This window comes from Pelmatolapia mariae, linkage group LG17 (genome assembly GCF_036321145.2).
Source record: "Pelmatolapia mariae isolate MD_Pm_ZW linkage group LG17, Pm_UMD_F_2, whole genome shotgun sequence".
Lineage (NCBI taxonomy): Eukaryota > Metazoa > Chordata > Actinopteri > Cichliformes > Cichlidae > Pelmatolapia > Pelmatolapia mariae.
Genome location: NC_086242.1, coordinates 21,640,986 through 21,661,429, shown reverse-complemented (window position 1 = coordinate 21,661,429; position 20,444 = coordinate 21,640,986). Strand labels below are relative to the sequence as shown.

Sequence of the window (20,444 nt, the reverse complement as noted above, 5' to 3'; positions counted from 1 at the left end):
AAACTGAATATATTGCATAGTGTTCCCCCCCCCTGCACCATTAACAAATGGTTCAGCCCATAGCAGGACCGGCTTTTTTCTTGTTTTCAGTAGCAAGCCATGCTTATGATTGTGCCAGAGCACATTTTGAACAACACCATGGGAATTTCGGATTTTACACAGGTGGTCGGTTGTTACACTCTGGAAATGGAAGGAAGGTGAGTGTTATTAACCCTCTGTGGTCCACGGACACGCTGCACCTCCAAATCACATGACTATTTTAAGCTGACATAGCAACAAGCTGCAGCCACGCTGAGGCTCTATTTCAGCCCACATTGAAAGTTCGGACTTCAAAGTTTTTAGTTTTTAATTACAGGCCAGTAAATCCAGAGTTGTGATAATACATAAGCCACGCTTTTTACTAAATACTGTCATCACGTTTGTGTATGTGGGTTTTAAGCGTTTTCTAACGAAAGCGCGAAAACTGTAAAGAAAGGAAAAAAGCCACCTCTTTCCAATCGATGGAAAAATGTACCATGTCGACCAATTAAAAAAAAAGTCAACACGTAGGATTTCGTTGTTTAGGAAGAGGGAAAGGTTTTGAGAGTGACGGTAACAGCAGCGAGACAGAGCGAGCGAGCGAGTGAGAGAGAGAGAGAGAGAGAGTTTTTAGATGTGGGAGATTTCTGGCGTTTAGTGTGGAGTGTATACTTAGTGTGTTGTGTTGTCTTGTGTAGTTGTTCTGTTGTGTAGTCGTTTTGTTTTGTGTGTCAGTGAGGGCACTAATGAATGTCACAAAGGCACATTTGCAACGTAAACACTGCCACTAAGTAGAAAACCAGCGGAGTGATACACCACCTGTTGTCAGGCCTGCAGGTTTGTCCCTGTGCTGCTCTCCTCTGTCTTTTGGCGGACAAACTTTTTTTTTTTTTTTTTTACTGGCACACATCATTTGTGGGGCATCTTATTGTGACACCTGATTGTTCTCTCATTTTAGTTTTAGTAATATTTTTAAATGGTTGTATAAAATGAAAAAAAAAAAAACGTCAGGTGTATTGGCTGCATTTTTAGATAAATAGTTGTATATGTTTACAAAACGTACATTTTATATTCGCATTTAAAGTTATAAAAATTTACTCAACATGTCTGTGGTTTTTTTTTTTACAGTAAAAATACTACTACACAGCAAAATTGTAAGTGTAAATTTAACTCTCTTAGTGTTAATTTTAACACTTTCCCGGTGTTTATATAATCCTCACCGGTCCAGTGTTAAAATTACTCTTTCAATAGTGTTAATATTTTAACTCTTTTGTAGTGTTAATTGTCTAACACTCACAGTGTTATTTTGTTACACTTTATAGTGTAACAAAATAACTTTTGTAGTGTTAATTGTCTAACACTCACAGTGTTATTTTGTTACACTTTTAAGTGTAAAACAAAACACTGCGAGTGTTTTTTTTGTTACACTTAAAAGTGTAACAAAATAACACTGAGTGTTTTATATATATCATTTCAACAGAAAAATAAATGTAATTAATCTCTACCAAGCTTGAATGTGCTTGATTTAAAGGCTCAAGAAAAAAGATGCATAAACAAATTAAACAATAAACATTTTATTCCAAAGGAAGTGTTCCAAGCACCAATACAAACTGGCCACCAATTTGCTGCCTTAATACAACTACAAATAAAATAAAGGAACAACATATAAACAGTCAACACCAGTATGTGCATGTTGCAGGTCAAAGGGTTTGTAAATGATAAGATTGTCTGCTTTTATAACATCCTTTTCATCAGTCTCAAACACTCTGTAGGCATGAAAATGCTCATTGAAGTTATCAACCAGAAGTTTGTCCACAAGGAAGAACGTAGTACTGTCAGCTAAGAGGATCGTTGTTATTCTACCAAATACAGGCATTTCATTTTCAACATTAATGCAAATGATTAGTCCTTTTCTGTACTCTGTTCCAGAAAATTTGATCCAGCTAGAAGAAAATAAGTCTCTCGGTGCAGCATGCAGTGCTCTTGCAAACATCTGTGTATTGTCCTCACGGTCCAAATTAAATGATTTTAAGGGTCCATATTCGATGTGGTTTAAAGGTGACGTCTCCCAGTGGTATCCTATGAAGATTTGATGTTTTCTTGCAAGTGACTTTGTAACATTTTTGAAGTTTTTTACAGTATTTTTGAAATCCTTATGTTTAGCCTCAAATCGCATGCTCCACATATGTATCAGAGGCCCAATTTTTCTTATGCAGGAAGGATAGTGTATCATAAAGTGATGTTTTGGGATGAGGTTCCTATTTGGATACAACTGTTTAAACAAAACATGATGTTCTATTATCAAATGCTTCAAATGTATAGTCATGCCTAATGTAAGAGAAGGAGAAAATATTATGTTAATGATCTGTAATAAAAGCAACAGCAAAGTCCAGTTTGGGTTTCCCTCAGGCAGAAGATCACCAAAAATGAGTGGAAGGTTTCTTACAAGGCAAAGAGTCTGCATGGAATTGAGCCCTATGCTATTACCACTGCTGTCCAGGTTAATCCTTGTAGGACGATTTTTGCGCTCCAAATACCCGTAATCAAAAGCGTAAACTCTTGAAAGCAGATCATTTTTTGACAAAACATTTTCAGAAAGATACTCCATCAGTAACTTTATCTCATACTGAGCCACCCCTTCGAGAATGTCGTGCATTATGTCCAAAGAGAAATTGTGACAAACATGAAAGAACTGTAGGTTATTTAATGTTGAATTGTGCTTTAAGCCAAACACTGATAACTTCTGTGGTTCTGACTGCAACTCATTGCAATGCATTTCAAAAAGATCCTTTCCACGCAAGATTATCTTAGGGTCATCTTCATCATAAACATTCTGGGCATCATCTTTGTCAACCAAACACAAACGGCAGAAATGTCGTGCACTAAAAGACTCCGTAAAACCCAGAATGGTGTGCATCCCCAGGTTATCTCCGGTTATCTGACATATAGTGCCATAAACTTTTTCAGAGGAGAATGGTAAATCAAGGCCAAAGCACTCCAGTATTTTGATGTCATTAATAAGAGGTTGTAGAATTGGATCAAATCCATATTTTTTCATGTCTTCAGTATGAAACAATGCTACCAGATGAATATTCATAAGAGCAGAGTTGAACTTAGGTGGCAGATTTCTAAGGACAAAATACAGAGCACCTACTTTATGGACAGTGCGTTTTGAACCTAAAGGGTTTGCAGTTTCAAAGTCATCATAGTACAACTGAATTTGTAAAGAACTTTGATCTTTAGAGAACAAGGGATGTGTCTTATAATAGCTTCCATCACAAAAGTCTTCAAATGTGTTCGTTTTTGATAAATGTGGCTCTCTAAGCAACTGACAAATTTCCGCATTACGACACATAAATTTAATCGTTTCCAAAATTGGAATGTAAATAAATGTTTCTTTAACTGGAACTTGATCATAGGTGCCTGTTAATTTATTTCTCCTTGTATCAAATCGAACTCCCAACATTATTTCAACTGGCTCCACAATGCCCCATTTCTCTCTGAAATATGCCATTCTTTTGGTTTCGGTATTAAAGCTAATTAAAGGGTTTTCGTAATTTTCAAAGCTTTCGTTTAATGTAGCTCTTACAGGGTCATCCTTAGAGAAATGAGCCAAAATGTCATGTTTTACCTGAGCATGTAGACCAGTAGCAAGATCTTCCAAATCATTAACAACTGATGAAACAACACTATTTGCCATACCACTTCCTTGCAGTTTACCAATAATTGAAGCACAAATATGTTTCACATTTTGGATTTGAAGACCAGATCCCTTGTTCTCAAAGCTATTAGTTTCTGGGTTTTGCATGGAATTTGTATCTCCATCTTCAGCATTGTCTCCTGAACAGTTATCTGTGAAACATGCTGATTTTACTGGATCAACACTTTGACAAAATTCCTTTTCATGAACAACCAAATGTTTTTTGAAACCTGAATACGTTGAAAACTGTCGCCTACAGCGGTCTTGTGCACAAACCAACTTAAACCTGGTGCTTGGATAGAAACTATGGTCAAGTCTTAAGTGAGTTATTAGTAACTGGCTAGCGGCATGTACAGCTTGACAGATGAAACACTTGAACATTTTTCTAACTTAGTTGAAGAACTTTGCCCGAAGTTCACAAACCCTTGGAGAGCCACTTGTTGTTGTAGCATCAATGCTGTAGATTGCTGTTTGCACAAATGTGTAGAGCTGGACCAGGGACTCATCATAGGACAGGTTGAAAACGTAGTGAGATTTAAACAATTCATCAAAAGCACCCAAGGAGCTGGTGGCTTGGCAGGGGATAAGGTGCTTGTCCACGACAATGTAGAACTGATGGATGTTGTTTTGGGTGCGGCCCACAGCAAGGATGTATGGCTGCTTTCCCTCTCGTTTCCGCAGGTGTTCATCAATGCTGCAGTTTGACTGGGAAAAAGAAACATACACTTGAAACTGACACATATTTACAGTCATATTTTAGTCTTAAGTACTCCAGTATGTCCCTTGAGCGACTAAAGAATCTGAAATATTGTCTAGAAATTGATGGAGAGATATTAATGTAATTGTTCACTTTTTTGTAAGAGGAAAACTATTAAAAATCAGAAGGGACACCTAACAGCAGCACAGCAGAAAAATTAGCAAGTCTTCAATTTTTACCAGTGCTCCCAGAAAGCTGTAGGAGACCAAACTGCACAGGACATGGCCTTACATTATAAAAAGTCTATTTGTAATGTCAACTTAAAAATATGCTGTTGCTAATGGGTTAACGTTATTGGATTGTAGTAGAAGAGGTATATTCACCTTATGAAAGTGCACCATTTTGTCCACAGCATCACATGGACTAATTTTTGTCTTCTTCCGACCAGCAGTGGGTGGCAACAAATGAAGGAGGAGCAGCAGAGAAGCCATATCACTGTCCCAGTCTTTAGGCAGGGAAAGACAAGGAAAAAACAAGACATATGGACTATTACAATTCAAAAATAAAAAAGCTTTAGCTGGCTGGAATACAAACCAAGAGAGAGAGTAGCCTTACTGGTTTCATCATTTGTTGCAAGTTTCTCAGCAGCTTTCAGAAGTTGGTGCACCTCAGCTGATCGAGTCAGATGTCGGGCCTCATCAATAATCTTGGGTTTAAACGCTATTTCCCACTTCTCAAGGAGCTTAGATGCGGTTTCAGCCCCAAACAACAGTTGGAAGTCTTGGTTTAGCTATTAATCATAAATACATAAAAATACTTTAAGTAAAATGCCATTGTAAATTGCCAACATTTGGCCCGATAAGAAAAAACAGCAGTAAAAATAAAAACACCACTCACTAGTCCCTTGATGTCTAAAAATCGTGGGAAGGTTTTGAGGACATCTGTCGTTCTCTGTGGATCATGCACGAGGTTCTGCCGATGTTGAAAGGTCATCTTCATCTTTTCAAAGATGACTGTCTCATCATTACAGTGAAGAAGAAACGATACAGCCTCCCTGCAGGCATCTCCATCAAGCTGTTGAGGCACTGTCACTGTTGATCTTCTGCGGTTTGGTCCTTGCGCTTGAGGAGATGTGGCTACCTTCTCTGGCCTCCGATCTCTACTCCTGGACATGGTTTTGAGGCGCCATGCTAAATATCCTGTGCCTTTTTCTCCATCATAGAAGTGCTCCTGTCAATGTATTTTCAAAAATGTGGAAAAATAAGTAAATCACTAAGTGATCTTAGAATTGCAGTTATAATTTTATAACCTAAAAAATTACATTTTTATCTATAGGGTTGTAGTTTGATAGATAGATGTTTTCAACAATTGTTATGCATTTTATGATAAATTCCTACTGTCAGCAAAGATTTTAATAATCAATTACATTTTTAGATAAGCAACTAAGAAAAAAATGTACTAAAAGTTTTTGTTTTTCAATTTTTTAACTGATGAATTATATGTCAAACAAACATTGAAAAGTTACAGTCTATAAAGCTAAATTGTCTTCAGGTATGAAGTTTGTTTTTTTACTTACATAGCCTTTTGGAGAAAAAGGATCCTTCAGCGAAGGAAAAAGTGTAATGATTCCCAAGGCATACTTCTCTTTCTGCTTACGTGAAGGAATCCTCCTTTACAGCAAAGAAAACAAATACAAACAGAAAAATCAAAATAAACCCTGCCACTTTAATAATAATGTCGTTTCCTAAACATAATTCAGTGTTACACGTCTTGAAAACAAAGCAGTCCTAGATCACCTCTTTTGATCTGAATTAGTTTTGTTTCTTCAAAACCACTTACCCATGCATCTCAGTCATGTGACTAGCTAGTATGTTAACAAGCTGCCTGCGCGTGCGATGCTGCAGTGATTTCTCAGACTTGTACTCCTCCAAGACATCCTCACCTCCAGGTTTTATGCGCAATGCATTTTCTACCATCTTCAACAAAAGAATTGTCAATTAGCACATGTATGTTATTAAATAAATCTAACCCACCATTACAGATTCATACAAAAAACTAACATTAATAGGGTACAGAGCAACCCCACTCCCACACACCGAAATCCCATCAGCAATGCATTAAGTTATCTTCCATCCAATTCATTCGCTTCCACTTATCCTTTCCAGGGTTGCGGCTGGAGCCTATCCCAGCTGTCATAGGGTGAGAGGCGGGGTACACCCTGGACAGGTCGCCAGTCTGTCACAGGGCTAACACACAGGGACAGACATCCATTCGCACTCACATTCACTCCCACGGGCAATTTGGATTTTTCAATTAACCTAACCGGGTACACCGGCTTCCTCACCATAGGGAGGAAGCCGGTGTACCCGGAGAGAACCTACGCAAACACGGGGAGAACATGCAAAGACCCGGCCTGATGGTGGAATTGAACTCAGGACCTTCTTGCTGTGCGGCAGCAGTGCTAACCACCGTGCTTATCTTACCTTGCAAAAATTTTATAAGTTTAAATGAAACCATATTTATATTGTGACAAGCTAAACTTACAATAATAATTAGCTAATTACATTTTTAAAATGCATCTAAAGTACCTCTTTTGCAGCCTCTGACTCTGAAACTTCTGTGGTAGGCTTGTTCTTAGCCCCAGTGCTCAGTCTACTTCCAGTAACGGGGATCCCCAAATCTCTGTGAAGATCACTGTCACTTGAGGACAGAGACATGGTATCCGTGAGGGACGATGATGTTGAATGAGCTATAGAAAAAAAAAAAACAAGCTTAAAAACATGAAAAAGAAAGAGAAAACTAATGGATGACTGACCTAGAAGAGGGGTGCAACTCTGGGGTATCATACTACCATATAACATAACTACATACAACTTAAAATAATCAGAATGACAATATGGCAGAGTCATTTAAGTTCTTTATTTTTATTTATATTCCAAATTCAACTAAAAAGAAAATAGCTTTTTTGCAGGAAGGGGGATGGAGTGTATAAATGAGTGTGATAAGGGTATAAGTGTTTCTGAGTGCATGTGTACCATAGCTTTTATTCATGTATTTTGGATCAATTAACATGTGTAAAGTTTTTTCATCAGTTTTAATTATGTAAAGCAATTTGTTTTTATGCTTTCATGAAAAGAGTGTGCTTAATATGTAAAATACAATAATGTATCAATTGTAGTTTGAAATGTTTGCTAATTGTATGCTCAGTTTTGTCTTAATACATTTTAATATCCAAATTGCCACAGCCAAATAGTGTAAAAAAATATGCAGCTGCAAATCCCTGAACACTCGTTAAAACAAGACTTAACAATGAAATGAAACCTTACCATCTCCTGCTGCACTGTCACATACAGTCAGGCATATGTCAGGATTGGCCTCTATAAGTTCAAGAAAGATGTCTTCCTCCACCGCTGTGTCAGTCTCATCAAAAATGTGCAGTTCAGTAACATCAGGAAGTCCAAACTTGTTTTTCACTAAACGAAGATGATAACATGTGACGTAAACATATCTGAAACAGAATTGAATTCGAATGGAACAAAGGCTGTATCTCCAAAGCTAATGTGAAATTCCACATTGCTTTTATTTAAAAGCAGTTTAGCAATGTGACATTTCAGTCACTAACTTGTGTGTTTGCAAAACCAATTTGAGTAATTTATGTGTGCTAACTCAACACTGTTAGTCCCACAAGCAGTCAATCTGGCCAGTTCACACTGTGCATTTTTCGGCTATCTCCAAGGTCTGCTTCATGCCAAAATATCAAAAATATTTTTTCTTGTCCTGCTTGTTATAAAGATTTACAAGATTGCCACCCACCTTCACTGATGAACTCCAAGTATGTGAAACCTGGCTGTAACCGTATGTACTTCTTGGAACTTTGGTACTTGACTTTCAGCAACATGATGACATCTTAGAAGAAATCCAAAAAGAGGAAAAGTAGGTGTTAGGGCTTGACGTGTGTAAAATGTATGTAAATATTGCAAAAATAATAAAAAGTCATATCAGATAACTCAACCAAGCCTATTAAAATATACATCTTCAAAGGAATGGTTAAATTCTTTGGTGAGCGCACAGGAGAAGGCAGATTAATGTAGCGTTATGTTAATTAGCTCCCAAAGCAATAAACGAGTTCCGCGTTGGGTTCGTAGCCAGTAACTAGCTTTACTGTCAGCAAACACAGTGTACAGTTGAGTCTTAACAGCTTACTTACCGCTGGGCTCATCAACCACTCTTTTTGGCTGCAGTGGTTATTATTATATTTACATGCTTTCATTTAGCGTTTCTCGAGGGTAGCAACTCCTAAGTTTCTCCCTCCCACACAGAACGGGAGGGGGAGTCCCACACGTTCTCCCTGCAGCACCGACTACACTGCCTACAAGGGCCTGTAGCACTCTGCACATATTGCCTTCACATTAAATCATTTATGAATAATGAAAAAAATCACTTCAAGGGCTAAATCGCATTTTGTTTCTTCACCTAAATATACAGGCTGCATGTAGGAGTGACGTGGATTGCAAGTGGCCCCGCCTGACCTAAGGCTTTGGCAAGTTTGATTCGAAATTAAATAAAGGGCGTTTAATAAACACTGAGATATATATTAACAAGTTGTAGTTGTTATATTCTCCCAACAGCCAGAATATGCTAAATGAATATTAGGAAAGTAAGTGGTACTTTGGTGGAGTTCTAGCTAGCAGTAGACCAGCTTAATAAAAAAAACAGTTAAAATTCAAATATGACACTTAAAGATCATGCATTTTGATAGAAATGCTATTTTCTTACTAGTTATCGTGTTACTTGTACTAATATCAATCTAAAACTTAATATTTAACCGAATAAAACTTACCGCAGCAGCAAGAAAAGATGGCGACCGAAGAAGATTCTGAAATGCGCTGCTCCACAGGAAATGAGGGTGTGGTCTAATTTAAAACTCATAGTGTTAAAATGCAGTAACAACTAAAATCCACACTAACACTTTTCAGGAATCCACTCCCGATGTGGTATTTTAACTCGATTAAGTGTTGATCAGACTCCGAACTCTGTTGAATTCAACTAACACTGAAAAATCAACACTGGCATTTTTGCTGTGTAGGATTTTAAGTTCTTTGTGTGATTTCAGATCAGTAGTACTAATGCAGTATGTCAGTGAAAAAAACAACTAAATTCTGTTTAGCTGAAAAGAATGATACCAAACAAGACAAGGGGAAAAAATAAAATGAAACAATTTGAGGGTGAACTATAAACGTAAACTCAAAAGGAGTCAAAAAATGTCCGGTTGTATTTCAGACCTCAGTGGGTTAATCCAACAAATCATGAAAAATTAGGTTTATATTTTTGTTCATGACAGTGTAGATTTCTGACATTTTGTGTAATTTAAGCATGTAACAATGTGATTGTTTTCTAACAAAAGACAGTGTGAAACTTAGACTTGTGTTTGTAAATGAACTGCCCCATGTTGTGTAGCTTTCTGGATTTTATACTCATTGGGATACATATTTATTTCTTATACAGGCTATATAGTACATAAGATCAAAACTCACATGTTTTATGTAACTAAATTGTGTAATTATGTGGGCTACAGACAATAATTAAGTTATAGACTATATTTATATGAAAAACATGTATACTTACTGCATTTGAATTATTTTAACCATATGTAACCACCTGCATGAAAAAAAAAGGCTTTGATTTTGCCACCCCATTTGATTTCTTCGCCACCCTAAGAAAATTTCTCTAGATCCGCCCCTGGTGGTGGTACAAAATTTAGAAAAGAGCAGCTACAACTACTTATTGCAGCTTTAACCCTAAGACACTGGGCAACAAACTGGGAAACACCTGACATGTTCAGCAAGCACTCATTTCAACATCCAGCAACCACAGAGCATCCTTATCCATTTAGCATAAATTGATGATGATTAAGTCAAATAGTCACCATCACTGCTTGAGGTAGTGATCTGCTCCTTTGCTAGAAAATGATCGATAGATGCTTTTATGCCATGTCTACCATTCATGAGCAGCTCTGGAAAACAAGGTTTTTACACCATGCACATGGTGCTCAAATTCAAAACGACAAACTGCAAGACACCCACATGAGAATCAAGAGGAATCAGGAGAATTTACACTGACAAACAACCCTAACCCCCTACAAACAACCCCCCCACGCAAGATGGGTAAAAGATCAAAATGCCCTCAAAGATACCACAATAAGTCACTAGCCATACAAGACACCAAAGAGCAAAGTAACCATAGGATGAAACAAAATTAGAAGGAAAAAAAAAAAATCCCGTAAAGGAATGCAAAACAAAATTCCACAAAGAAACAGAACCCATTTTGCAAACACAGAGGGATGTTAAACAACTAAACAATGAAGTAAAACTGTCAAAAATTGATCCAACCCACTTGCAGAGATAGAAAATTAAAAGGAACACGGCAATATTCATCCATCCATCCATTCTCTTCCACTTATCCAATTCAGGTTGATTGGTAGGGAGGAGAGCCCAGCTGCCACAGAGTGAGAGGCAGGGTGCACTGGAGAAGGTTGCAAGCCTGTCGCAAAACTAACACAGAGACAACAAGTCAAACACCTATTTAGAATCTGTTAACCTAACCTTATTAAGTAAGTAAGTAAGTAAGTAAGTAAGTAAAACTTTATTTATATAGCACCTTTCAAGATAAAAATCACAAAGTGCTTCACAGAAGCTAAAACCTAAAAATAAAAATCAACCAAAAGCAAGTTTAAAAAGATGAGTTTTTAGCTGTTTTTTAAAAGCGACCACTGAGTCCACAGATCTCAGGCTCAAAGGGAGAGAGTTCCACAATCTGGGGGCCACAGTTACAAAAGCTTTGTCGCCTTTTGTTTTCAGCCTCGTGTGCTGGACAGCCAGCAAGCCCTGGTCACATGACCTCAGGGACCTGCTGGGAATGTATGGATGTAAAAGTTCACTTATATATGTTGGTGCTAGTCCATGCAGAAAGTCAAGGTCAAAACCTTAAACTGGATTCTGAATTTAACGGGTAGCCAGTGCAGCTGAATCAGCAGGGGTGTGACATGGGAGTACTTGGAGGACTTGGTCAGAAGCTTTGCAGCAGCGTTCTGAACAACTTGCAGATGCTCCAAAGAGGCTTTACATAAACAAGTAAACAAAGAATTACAATAGTCCAGACGAGATGAAACAAATGCATGAATGACAATTTCTAATTCGGAGCGCGATACAATGGGACTCAGCTTAGCAATGTTTCTCAAGTGATAAAAACAGGAGCGAACCAGAGATTTTACATGGGCATCCAAAGTCAGAGCTGAGTCAATACTAACACCAAGGCTCCTAATAGACGGTTTTGCAAATGTAGCAAGTGGACCCAAGTTTTCCATAACACTAGGTACAAAATTTTTAGGAGCACAAACAAGAACTTCAGTCTTCTCCTCATTTAGTTGAAGAAAGTTTCCAGCCATCCAACATCTAATGGAGTCTATGCACTTATGCAAAATCTGTAGCTTGGAAACATCATGGGGCTTAAAGGAGATATATAACTGAATATCATCTGCATAGCAGTGATACGAAATGTCCTTAAAAGTGCTCAATAAGTGTTGAAGAGGAAGTAAATACAGTAAGAACAATAAAGGCCCCAGAACTGAACCTTGTGGCACACCATAGGCAAGAAAAGTAGAAGAGGAACTGTACTTAGAGGTAGCCACAGAAAAGGATCGTTCATGCAAATAGGATTCAAACCAGTCCAAAGCAGCCCCTGATATACCCACCCAGTGTCTCAGCCTATCTAGCAGAATATAATGGTCCACAGTATCAAAGGCGGAGGTCAAGTCCAACAACAACAGAACGGAGCATTCTCCTGCATCACATCTCATCAAAATGTCGTTGGAGACTCTAAGAAGTGCAGTTTCAGTAGAGTGAGCTCTACGAAAGCCAGATTGGAATTTATCCAGAATGCTGTATTCATCTAGGACAGCTATAAGCTGCTTAGCCACCACCTTTTCTAAAATCTTAGCAATTAACTGCATGTTTTTGGACTGTAGGAGGAACCCGAGAACCCACACAGGCACAGAGAACATGCAGAGTCCACACAGAAAAGACCTGACCAGTTGATGGATTGACACCTTCTTGCTGACTGCATGCAGCAAAATGCATTCGCATCAGAATGAAGTCGATCAGCCAGCATGCAAAGGACAGCCAGTTTAACAGGAATCAAGGGTAAAAAGCAGAACTCGGGCTTGTGGCAATTTACAGTTATTACTAGAAGTAAACCACAAAAGAATCAAGATGTCTCAATACATTGTCAGTAATCAAGGCAAAGGAATTCCCAAAAAATTGAGTCTGTTCACCTGGATGCAGTCTTCAGTGTGAAAGCAAACTATGTCCAGGTAAACACTGTCAACCTTTCAGTTTAATCAAACTCAGGTAGCCTGGAGCAGGTCAGGAATCTCTGCTGAAGAGAATAGTTAGTCCAGATGAGCATCTTGTGTTGATTTAAGGAAATGAGCAAAAAGATTTGAGTTCTTACTCGCTTTGTCTCTTGCAGCTGTTGGAATGAGGGGTGGGATGCAGGCAGCCAGGTGCGCTTCAGTAAGTGGTAAACTCAAGGTAGGTTTTTTTTTTTTTTTACCTTCAGTCATTGCTCATAAGAGGTTACCTGGAAAACAGACAACAATTACAAATCTAACATACAGCAGGCAAAGACAGCACAGACCCTGATCACTACCATAAAGTAAACAACAAGCTAGCAAGGAGCAAGAACATGAGCATTAAATGTCAGTCCTTAAGTACTGCAAGCTAGATGAGCTGAAATGGAGACAGGTGCGATGACTTACTGAGTCTCAGTAAACCGGTAAAGTTGTGGACAACAGTGTGCCGCTAGGGTTTGATAAAATGGACAATGGTGCCTGGTTTTCCTAGAAAAGTTGCAACAAGAAAATCCAAAGCATGCACGCACACACACATACACCTTTTTCCAAACCTCTCCCTGTAATAAATCACTGCCACTGCAGCTGCTGACGGTGTCACTGTCATGCTCTGCAGGCTGAACTGAACATGATGTAACTGTCTCATCTTGCTGCAGGCGTTTGTTACTCATTAATATTCACAAACGCTGCTGTGGAAAACATTTAGTTAAGCCGATCACACTTCAAGTGTTTATCCAGCAGAGGTAAAAGCTGACGACTTTAATTGCACCTTGTGTTTAACTGCAAGCAATGGCTGCAACTGCATTCTGTTATAATTTAATTTAGTTTCAGACATGATTGAGCAAAAGTGAAAACAAATTTCTAAAAATGAAGATGATTTTTTCACATATGGAAAACTACTCAGCCCACCATTACTTTCTTGCAGAGTGCATTTGATATGAAAATATGAAAGAGGGAACATTACCTAATGTGGATATCCTCCTCCAGCTTTGCAGCAACAATAAGCCCTCAAAAAGATTTTAAATATATTACTCTAAAAGAATAACTAGTTATATTTCTTAAATGAGAACTATGGTGATATCAATTTTCCCAGGCTTATCCCATTGTGCATTGAAAGCTAGTAGTATAGATTCCCAGACCATCACTCAAACTGAAGGAGTCAGGTGAGACTAAAGCATGTCCTACATCTGTTCTAGTGGTCTCTTCATGGTTGGATAAGCCAAAAATGCAGGAGGCAGGAGACATGATGAGTGCCTCACCTTATCTCTAAAGGTTTTGCTGCTTCTCTGTATCTGCTGCCTCTTAGTTACATTCTTAGAAAAGACAAAATAGTTTTTCATTGTTATGCAGATGACACTCAGGTCTATGTGTTAAAGTCTATACAAACTTTAAGTGAGTGTCTTGAGGAACCCAAAGTTTGGATGGCTCCAAAGTCCCTAAATTTTAAATGAAAAGGAGACAGAGGAAATTGTCTTTGGTCTCAGTGTCAGTAGTGGGTCTTCTCCTGCAAACATGGGTCCTCTGACATAGTAGAAAGTCCTACTGTCACAAACTTGGGTTGGGCAGTGATTCTAGACTGGGTAGCCAGGTAAGTGCAGTGGTGAAATCCAGCTTCTTTTATCTGAGATTGAAATTGAATTTGTGAGGATAAAAATACTTCTGTCAATCCATGAGTTTAAAACAGTGATCCACGCTGTCATCACAGCTCTCATGGACTACTGTACCTGTTGTTGGTGTTAGCCAGTTCTCCCTGTCTTGATTCCAGCTGATTCAAAGCAGTGCCTCACAGCTTTTAACTGGAACACAGAAGATAAACCACATTACTCCCATCTGGGAAGGTTCTCAGTCATCCAGGTCATTGTAGTCTACGGAGCTTGGAAAAAAAGCATCTGGACTTCTTTAAGTTTCCTTGAATTCAAATGAATTTAATTTCAAGAAAGCTTAAAGAAGTCCAGACACTTTTCTTTCCAAACTCCTTTGACCACATTACTTGTGTTTTCTCCACACTGCACTAGCTGCTTGTTCATCTTAGATTTCATTTTAAAATTCTTTTATTTTTAAGTTCTTAAATGATTTTGCCCTATCCTATCTCTCTGAGCTGCTGCACTTACACTCTCCTCCCCGTTCACTCAGATCAGCTGACCAGCTGCTCTTGGAAGTGCCAAGGGCACAGCGGAGGCTCTGGGGGACGGGCCTGAATTCTAGAATTTGTTGCTGTTGCTCTATAGACAGGCCTCATCGACAGCCATTTTTAAATCCACTCATAAGACCCACCTCTTCTGTTTGGCTTTCGAGCCAGTTTTACATGTTGATTTTGTTTTGATTCTGTTGTTTCCACTCATGTTTTTATTTGTGTCTCATATTTATTTTGTCTTATACTTACATTATTGTATGCTTATTTTATACTAATGTATTTTTATTTTTATTTCTATTGTTCTGCACTATTTTTTTTTGTTCTGCAGTTATTGCTGTTCTGTTAAATAAATTTGGCCTCTTTGAGCAAAATCCATTTCTTCCACTTGCATATTTTCTTCCATATGCATGACCTTATTCTTTTTGTTGATAGCCTCAGTCTTTGGTCAGTGATGGTAAGAACGTAGACACATTTGTCATCAAGGCCCTGAGATTTGCATTCCTCTACTTGGGTCAACCACTTCTCCCCAACCTGAAGTGGACACTCCACCTACTTTATTCTGAGAGTCATGGCCTTGAACTTTGAAGTGATAATCTTATCTTACCTTCCGCTGTACTGCAAAACCCTGCAGTGCGAGTCCAAGGTTACCACTCGATGAAGCCACAAGGCACACCAGCACAAAGAAACATTATGATGCCTCTTGGTTACTTCTGTGATGTTAAAATGTGAACAAAAGAAAAAAAATGTTAAACATGCACTGATTTTTTTTTTTTTGATTGACCAACTTATAAAAATCAAATTACCAACATTTTAACATCAGTGGAAATCAGGATTCATATTTAACTGTCATCAGTTAAATATGTCTGTATAAACTCTGCTGCTGTTAATAAATTAACTCTGCAAACACTGTGATATGTATGTGTGATACAATACATAGTTTGTTGTTAATTGCCTTCAAACAAACATTCAGTGTATTCAGTAATTTTAGCTGCAAGGCTGTGGAATCGTCACCTCGTCTTCCTTGCAAAGACATGTGCAGTGTGTGTATGTGTGAGAGAGAGACTGAATATAATTGGCTCCTTCAGGAATTCACCACATTGTTAGATTTTTTTTTTCTGTAAAATTTCTCCACTTGGCAGAAATCTTTGAGTAGAATCTGACCAATCACAGGGCCACTGGGGGTTTCTACCAATCAGCACATTTTCCAGTAATGAGGCTCTTATAGAGACAGGCAGGTGACATAAAAATAAATACAAAAACAGAGAGAGCCTCCTTATAATTAAACTCTGCCAAACCTACCGCAAGTGACTGGATAAAGTTTTTTGCCTCATTAGCTGATTGTGTCTCCTTTGTTTGATGACTGGTTGTCGGCCAGCCCCACCCCTCATTTTATCCAGGGCATGTGATCAGTCCAGCAAGCAGTCATTAGTGGTAAAAAGCAAACAAACAGGGGCTGTAAATAACATGAAAATGAAAGACAATTCCTTTTTTTAATATCTTCTATAAAGTCTTTAATTTCCTTTCCTCTAGGCCAATCAGATCATCCTGCTGACTGTCGGCATCAATCACCGGGCAGATCAGTCACTGTAATAAATGCCCTAGGCTGTGTGTGAGGACAACACACACACACATATATATATATATATATATATATATATATATATATATATATATATATATATATATATATATATATATAGAGAGAGAGAGAGAGAAATGAGGTAAACACAGAAAATAATTCAACCTTTCACTGTTTTTCATTTCAGTTTTCATTATGTGTCTTTCTGTGGTTTTCTGCTCTGCCATCAGCTCGGGTTACAGTGAAATGTGTCTTTAATGACTTTAGTTTCTGGTCCAGACTGACAGCTGCTCTGCTTTAAGTGCTGATTCATCCACAGAGATGCAGCAGATAAAACTTTCGAGAAAGCAACGATTACATTTTGTAAAAAACATAAACTTTCAGCAACTTAACTTCTCTCCAGGATTTTGGATGTAACTGATAACTGATGCCAGTTATTTTGTTAACTGCTGACAGCAGTGAGTAACAGAGGGATGAGATAACGGCTTTGTTAGAGTGAAAGCAACTCTGTGCAGTGCTGTCATTTGTTATTCGGTGAGTTATCGAAGAGGACTTTGATTTACTATAGTGACATATAACTTTCTAATGCAACAGAAACTTACCTAAAACACCAAAAACCAGAACTTGAGCTCTTCAGGGTGTCTTTGGTTTCTCTGGTAAGTGTGACTTTCACCCAATCTGTCACATCAGATGGTCATAACTTTGCCTCAGTATATTTTTAACTGGTAGTTACAGCATGGCTGTCATAAAGACTCGAGACCAGACCCTATATTTTTCTCTTTTTGTACCCAGATGAAAGTGAGCTATGAAGTTGGACCTTCACAGCCAGCCCCAAGTGGACATCAGATGAACTGCAGCTTTTGGAAGGTCTGCTTCAGCTTAATTGTTGAGCCCTAGATACTGAACCCTAAAATTGAACCCTCTAATGTCTAATCAGTGTGTGTGTGTGTGTGTGTGTGTGTGTGTGTGTGTGTGTGTGTGTGTGTGTGTGTGTGTGTGTCTGTCTGTCTGTCTGTCTGTGCCTAAAACCAAATTTCATTGGTGGAGAGTTTTTTTTTGCCTCACAGAGCTTCATTATGCCTCAGGAAATCATTTTTTCAAAGGCATTCCTAACTGAACTGAAATTCAAAAAATCTTGGGAAAATGCAGAGGACTCTTTTAAACACACTTTAGAAATAGAAATTTAAACACAGGCACACACAAACACACTGGTAGAGGCAGAGGCTGTGGAGAGGAAACATCATTTATTCAATATTTCATTACCTTCTCATTTGCGGTGAGGGACTCATTTATTCTCATCAGGAAAGCGGGAGAGAAAAAGGATATCGTGTATTAACTCCATCAGTGTAATGATGTGGAGCCTTTATATAAAGTTTAAAATAAAATGCTGTGTGCGTGTGTGTGTTCCTAACATGCATGCAGCTCTCCCAGCAGCCACTGGGGGGTGCTGCACCTCTGTCCATCAAAATAAACCATCCTCTGAGCAGGTTTTCGTCGCTCACCTGCCTCCTTTCTTCCTTTGTTACCCTGTGATTCCTCCTTTCCTTACTGCCACGCTGCACTTCTTTTCTTCCCCCTGTCTTGAAATATTTTTGTTTTTCTTTCTTTCTATCTAACCACCTTATCGTGCCTTAAAGTGTTCCTTATCTCCATTCTTTTTCTCCTTTCTACACTCTCAGAATCGGTAAAGTAAAACCAGTTTGTCCCTGCAGATGTGATTCACTCAAATGTGACTCCTGAGACTGATTATTAGATGTCAGGTAGCTACGTGGATCATTGCGAGGGCCATAAGAGGGCACACATCTACATATTTACATCGTTCCTTTCATATTTCAAAGAGTCAGAACTCCTAAGTAATCTCCTTACAGAAAACAAATTTATTTAAGCATTAATTTTTGTCCAAATGTAAGGCCAAGCCTGGTCTCTTTAAGGTACCAACAAGGGTACAATAAGTGCAACGGCACAGGACTTGTCACAGTGTTTTACCCCTAAAGGTGGATGAAGTCCATCTTTGCCCATCCTTTTTACATATATTTCATCGTTCAAATACTTAAGAATTTCCTTGTGTTTTTCAGTGCTTCCTTCCATTTTCCTTCTGTACCTTTTTCTCTACCTTTTATTTCTCTGTTCATGTCTCTTTATCTGCTTTTTAAAATTTGTCTATTATTTTTCTTTATAACCCCTTCTTTTCTGGGATGTCCCAAAGACCAGTTTTTAACACTTCACACTTTCTGCAATCGTGAACAGCGATTATCTAAAACTTCCCACTTCACAGGGGTGGGCTGAGGCTGAGGACAGTAAACAGTGAGTGCATGACCTCGCAGTTGTGAGGCAGTAATCGAATCTCTTGCTCTTGTTTTAAGTTGCTAAGGAGGGGATAAAAAGTCATGAAGTTATAAAGTTTAAAAACTGAATATTTAAGTCCATTTTCCCCCTCAATAACTTTTTCTTTCCTCTTTTGTTTTTCTTTAACTCGTCTCTTTACTGTGACCCAGCAGCAAATTTACTGCTCTGTCATTTCTCCGATTACCTCCTTGGTCGCTACTTTCTCACTGTCCAGGTGAAAAAATTGGACTTCCAGCAGATAAATGGATGGGTCTGAACAGATGGGTGGCCTAATTTCACCCTCTCCCCTCCTTCTATTGATCTGTCCATCCCTCTATCAATCCATCATCCGTCCATCAGTCTCTGTAAAACAGAATGAGGAGGAGGAGGAGAAAGACACAGTCTGCTTGAGATAAATACTCTGAAACTCTGCTGTAGGTTTTCTTGTTTGCTCGAGAAACTCAAGGAAAACAAAAACACTCTTCACCTTCTCAACTGCTATCCAACTTTTTTTTTTTTTTTTTTACAGGATGATATACTGAATGATTTAATATCACAGGCCTTAATAAGACTTACTACATGCAGTTGTTTGTTCTGATGTTATCGCAGATATCGTCCCAAAAAGTTTCCCTTCTGGAATATTTCTGATTTTCAAGCATCAAATAATAAACAAAGGATACTGGACTTATTAATCCATCCATCCATTTTCAGAGTTGCTGGGGGGCACTGGAGCCTATCCCAGCTGTCATAGGGCGAGAGGCGGGGTACACCCTGGACAGGTCGCCAGTCTGTCGCAGGGCTAACACACAAAGACAGACAACCATTTGCACTCACATTCACACCTGTGGGCAATTTGGATTAATCAATTAACCTATCCCCACAAACAGCATGTCTTTGGATGGTGGGAGGAAGCCGGAGCACCCGGGGGAAACCCACGCAAACACGGGGAGAACATGCAAACTCCACACAGAAAGACCCTGGCCTGATGGTGGAATTGAACTCAGGACCTTCTTGCTGTGCGGCAACAGTGCTAACCACCGTGCCACCGTGCTGCCTGGACTTATTAATATTTCCATTATTTATTAATATAATGGACAGTGATGACAGAGACCTTTGTGGGTTACATTTTAATCAGTCACACCTGAAACATGTGTTGGGACTGATCTAAATAATGCTTTGACCTGCTGTGTCACATGCTACCACCAAAGGACACTTTGTGCCTGGCTGACACACATCAGCAAAATGGCTTTACACTCTTTAAATTTGAATAGTTAGAATACCACTTATATAGAATGTTTAGGACTATTATGGATATTTGATGATTGAGAAATCTGATATGTCAGCCAATATTATTTTTTCCTTAGCTGTAGACACACTTAGCTGTAGTTTTGGGCTGAATTGGAGTTTCTTTTCCCGGCAGGTGTGTCTGGGTTGTTTTTGCTCTTCCCTGTGGTGGTCTCGGTTCCCACTCCTCGCCTGGCGCACTTGTCCTCCATCTGGTGATTGGTTTTTAAGGACCAGCTGGAGGCGCAACTCTCCGTCAGATCGTTTTGATCAGCATGGTAATCGGCCAACCTAAGGTCT

The 20,444-nt window shown here is 38.7% G+C and overlaps 1 protein-coding gene across 1 annotated transcript; it reads right to left on the bottom strand.

Annotated features, from left to right (window-relative positions):
- Window positions 1–4,108: 4,108 nt before the first annotated feature.
- LOC134615977 (uncharacterized) lies at window positions 4,109–8,371 on the bottom strand. The gene is made up of 8 exons (XM_063460697.1): window positions 8,229–8,371; window positions 7,742–7,888; window positions 7,004–7,164; window positions 6,255–6,391; window positions 5,992–6,085; window positions 5,039–5,205; window positions 4,799–4,862; window positions 4,109–4,423 (listed from the first exon to the last, which is right to left on the bottom strand). The coding sequence occupies exons 1-8, from the start codon at window positions 8,311–8,313 to the stop codon at window positions 4,109–4,111; spliced, it is 1,170 nt and encodes a 389-aa protein (XP_063316767.1). The 5' UTR covers window positions 8,314–8,371.
- Between the last annotated feature and the right edge of the window lie 12,073 nt (window positions 8,372–20,444).

Coding starts and splice junctions, on each gene's coding strand:
- LOC134615977 (XM_063460697.1), bottom strand. CDS start 8,313: ATGTTGCTGAAAGTCAAGTACCAAAGTTCCAAGAAGTACATACGGTTA. Junction 4,863..5,038: donor GAGAAACTTGCAACAAATGA/TGAAACCAGTAA, acceptor GCCACCCACTGC/TGGTCGGAAGAAGACAAAAA. Junction 4,424..4,798: donor AAATGGTGCACTTTCATAAG/GTGAATATACCT, acceptor TCTTTTTCCCAG/TCAAACTGCAGCATTGATGA.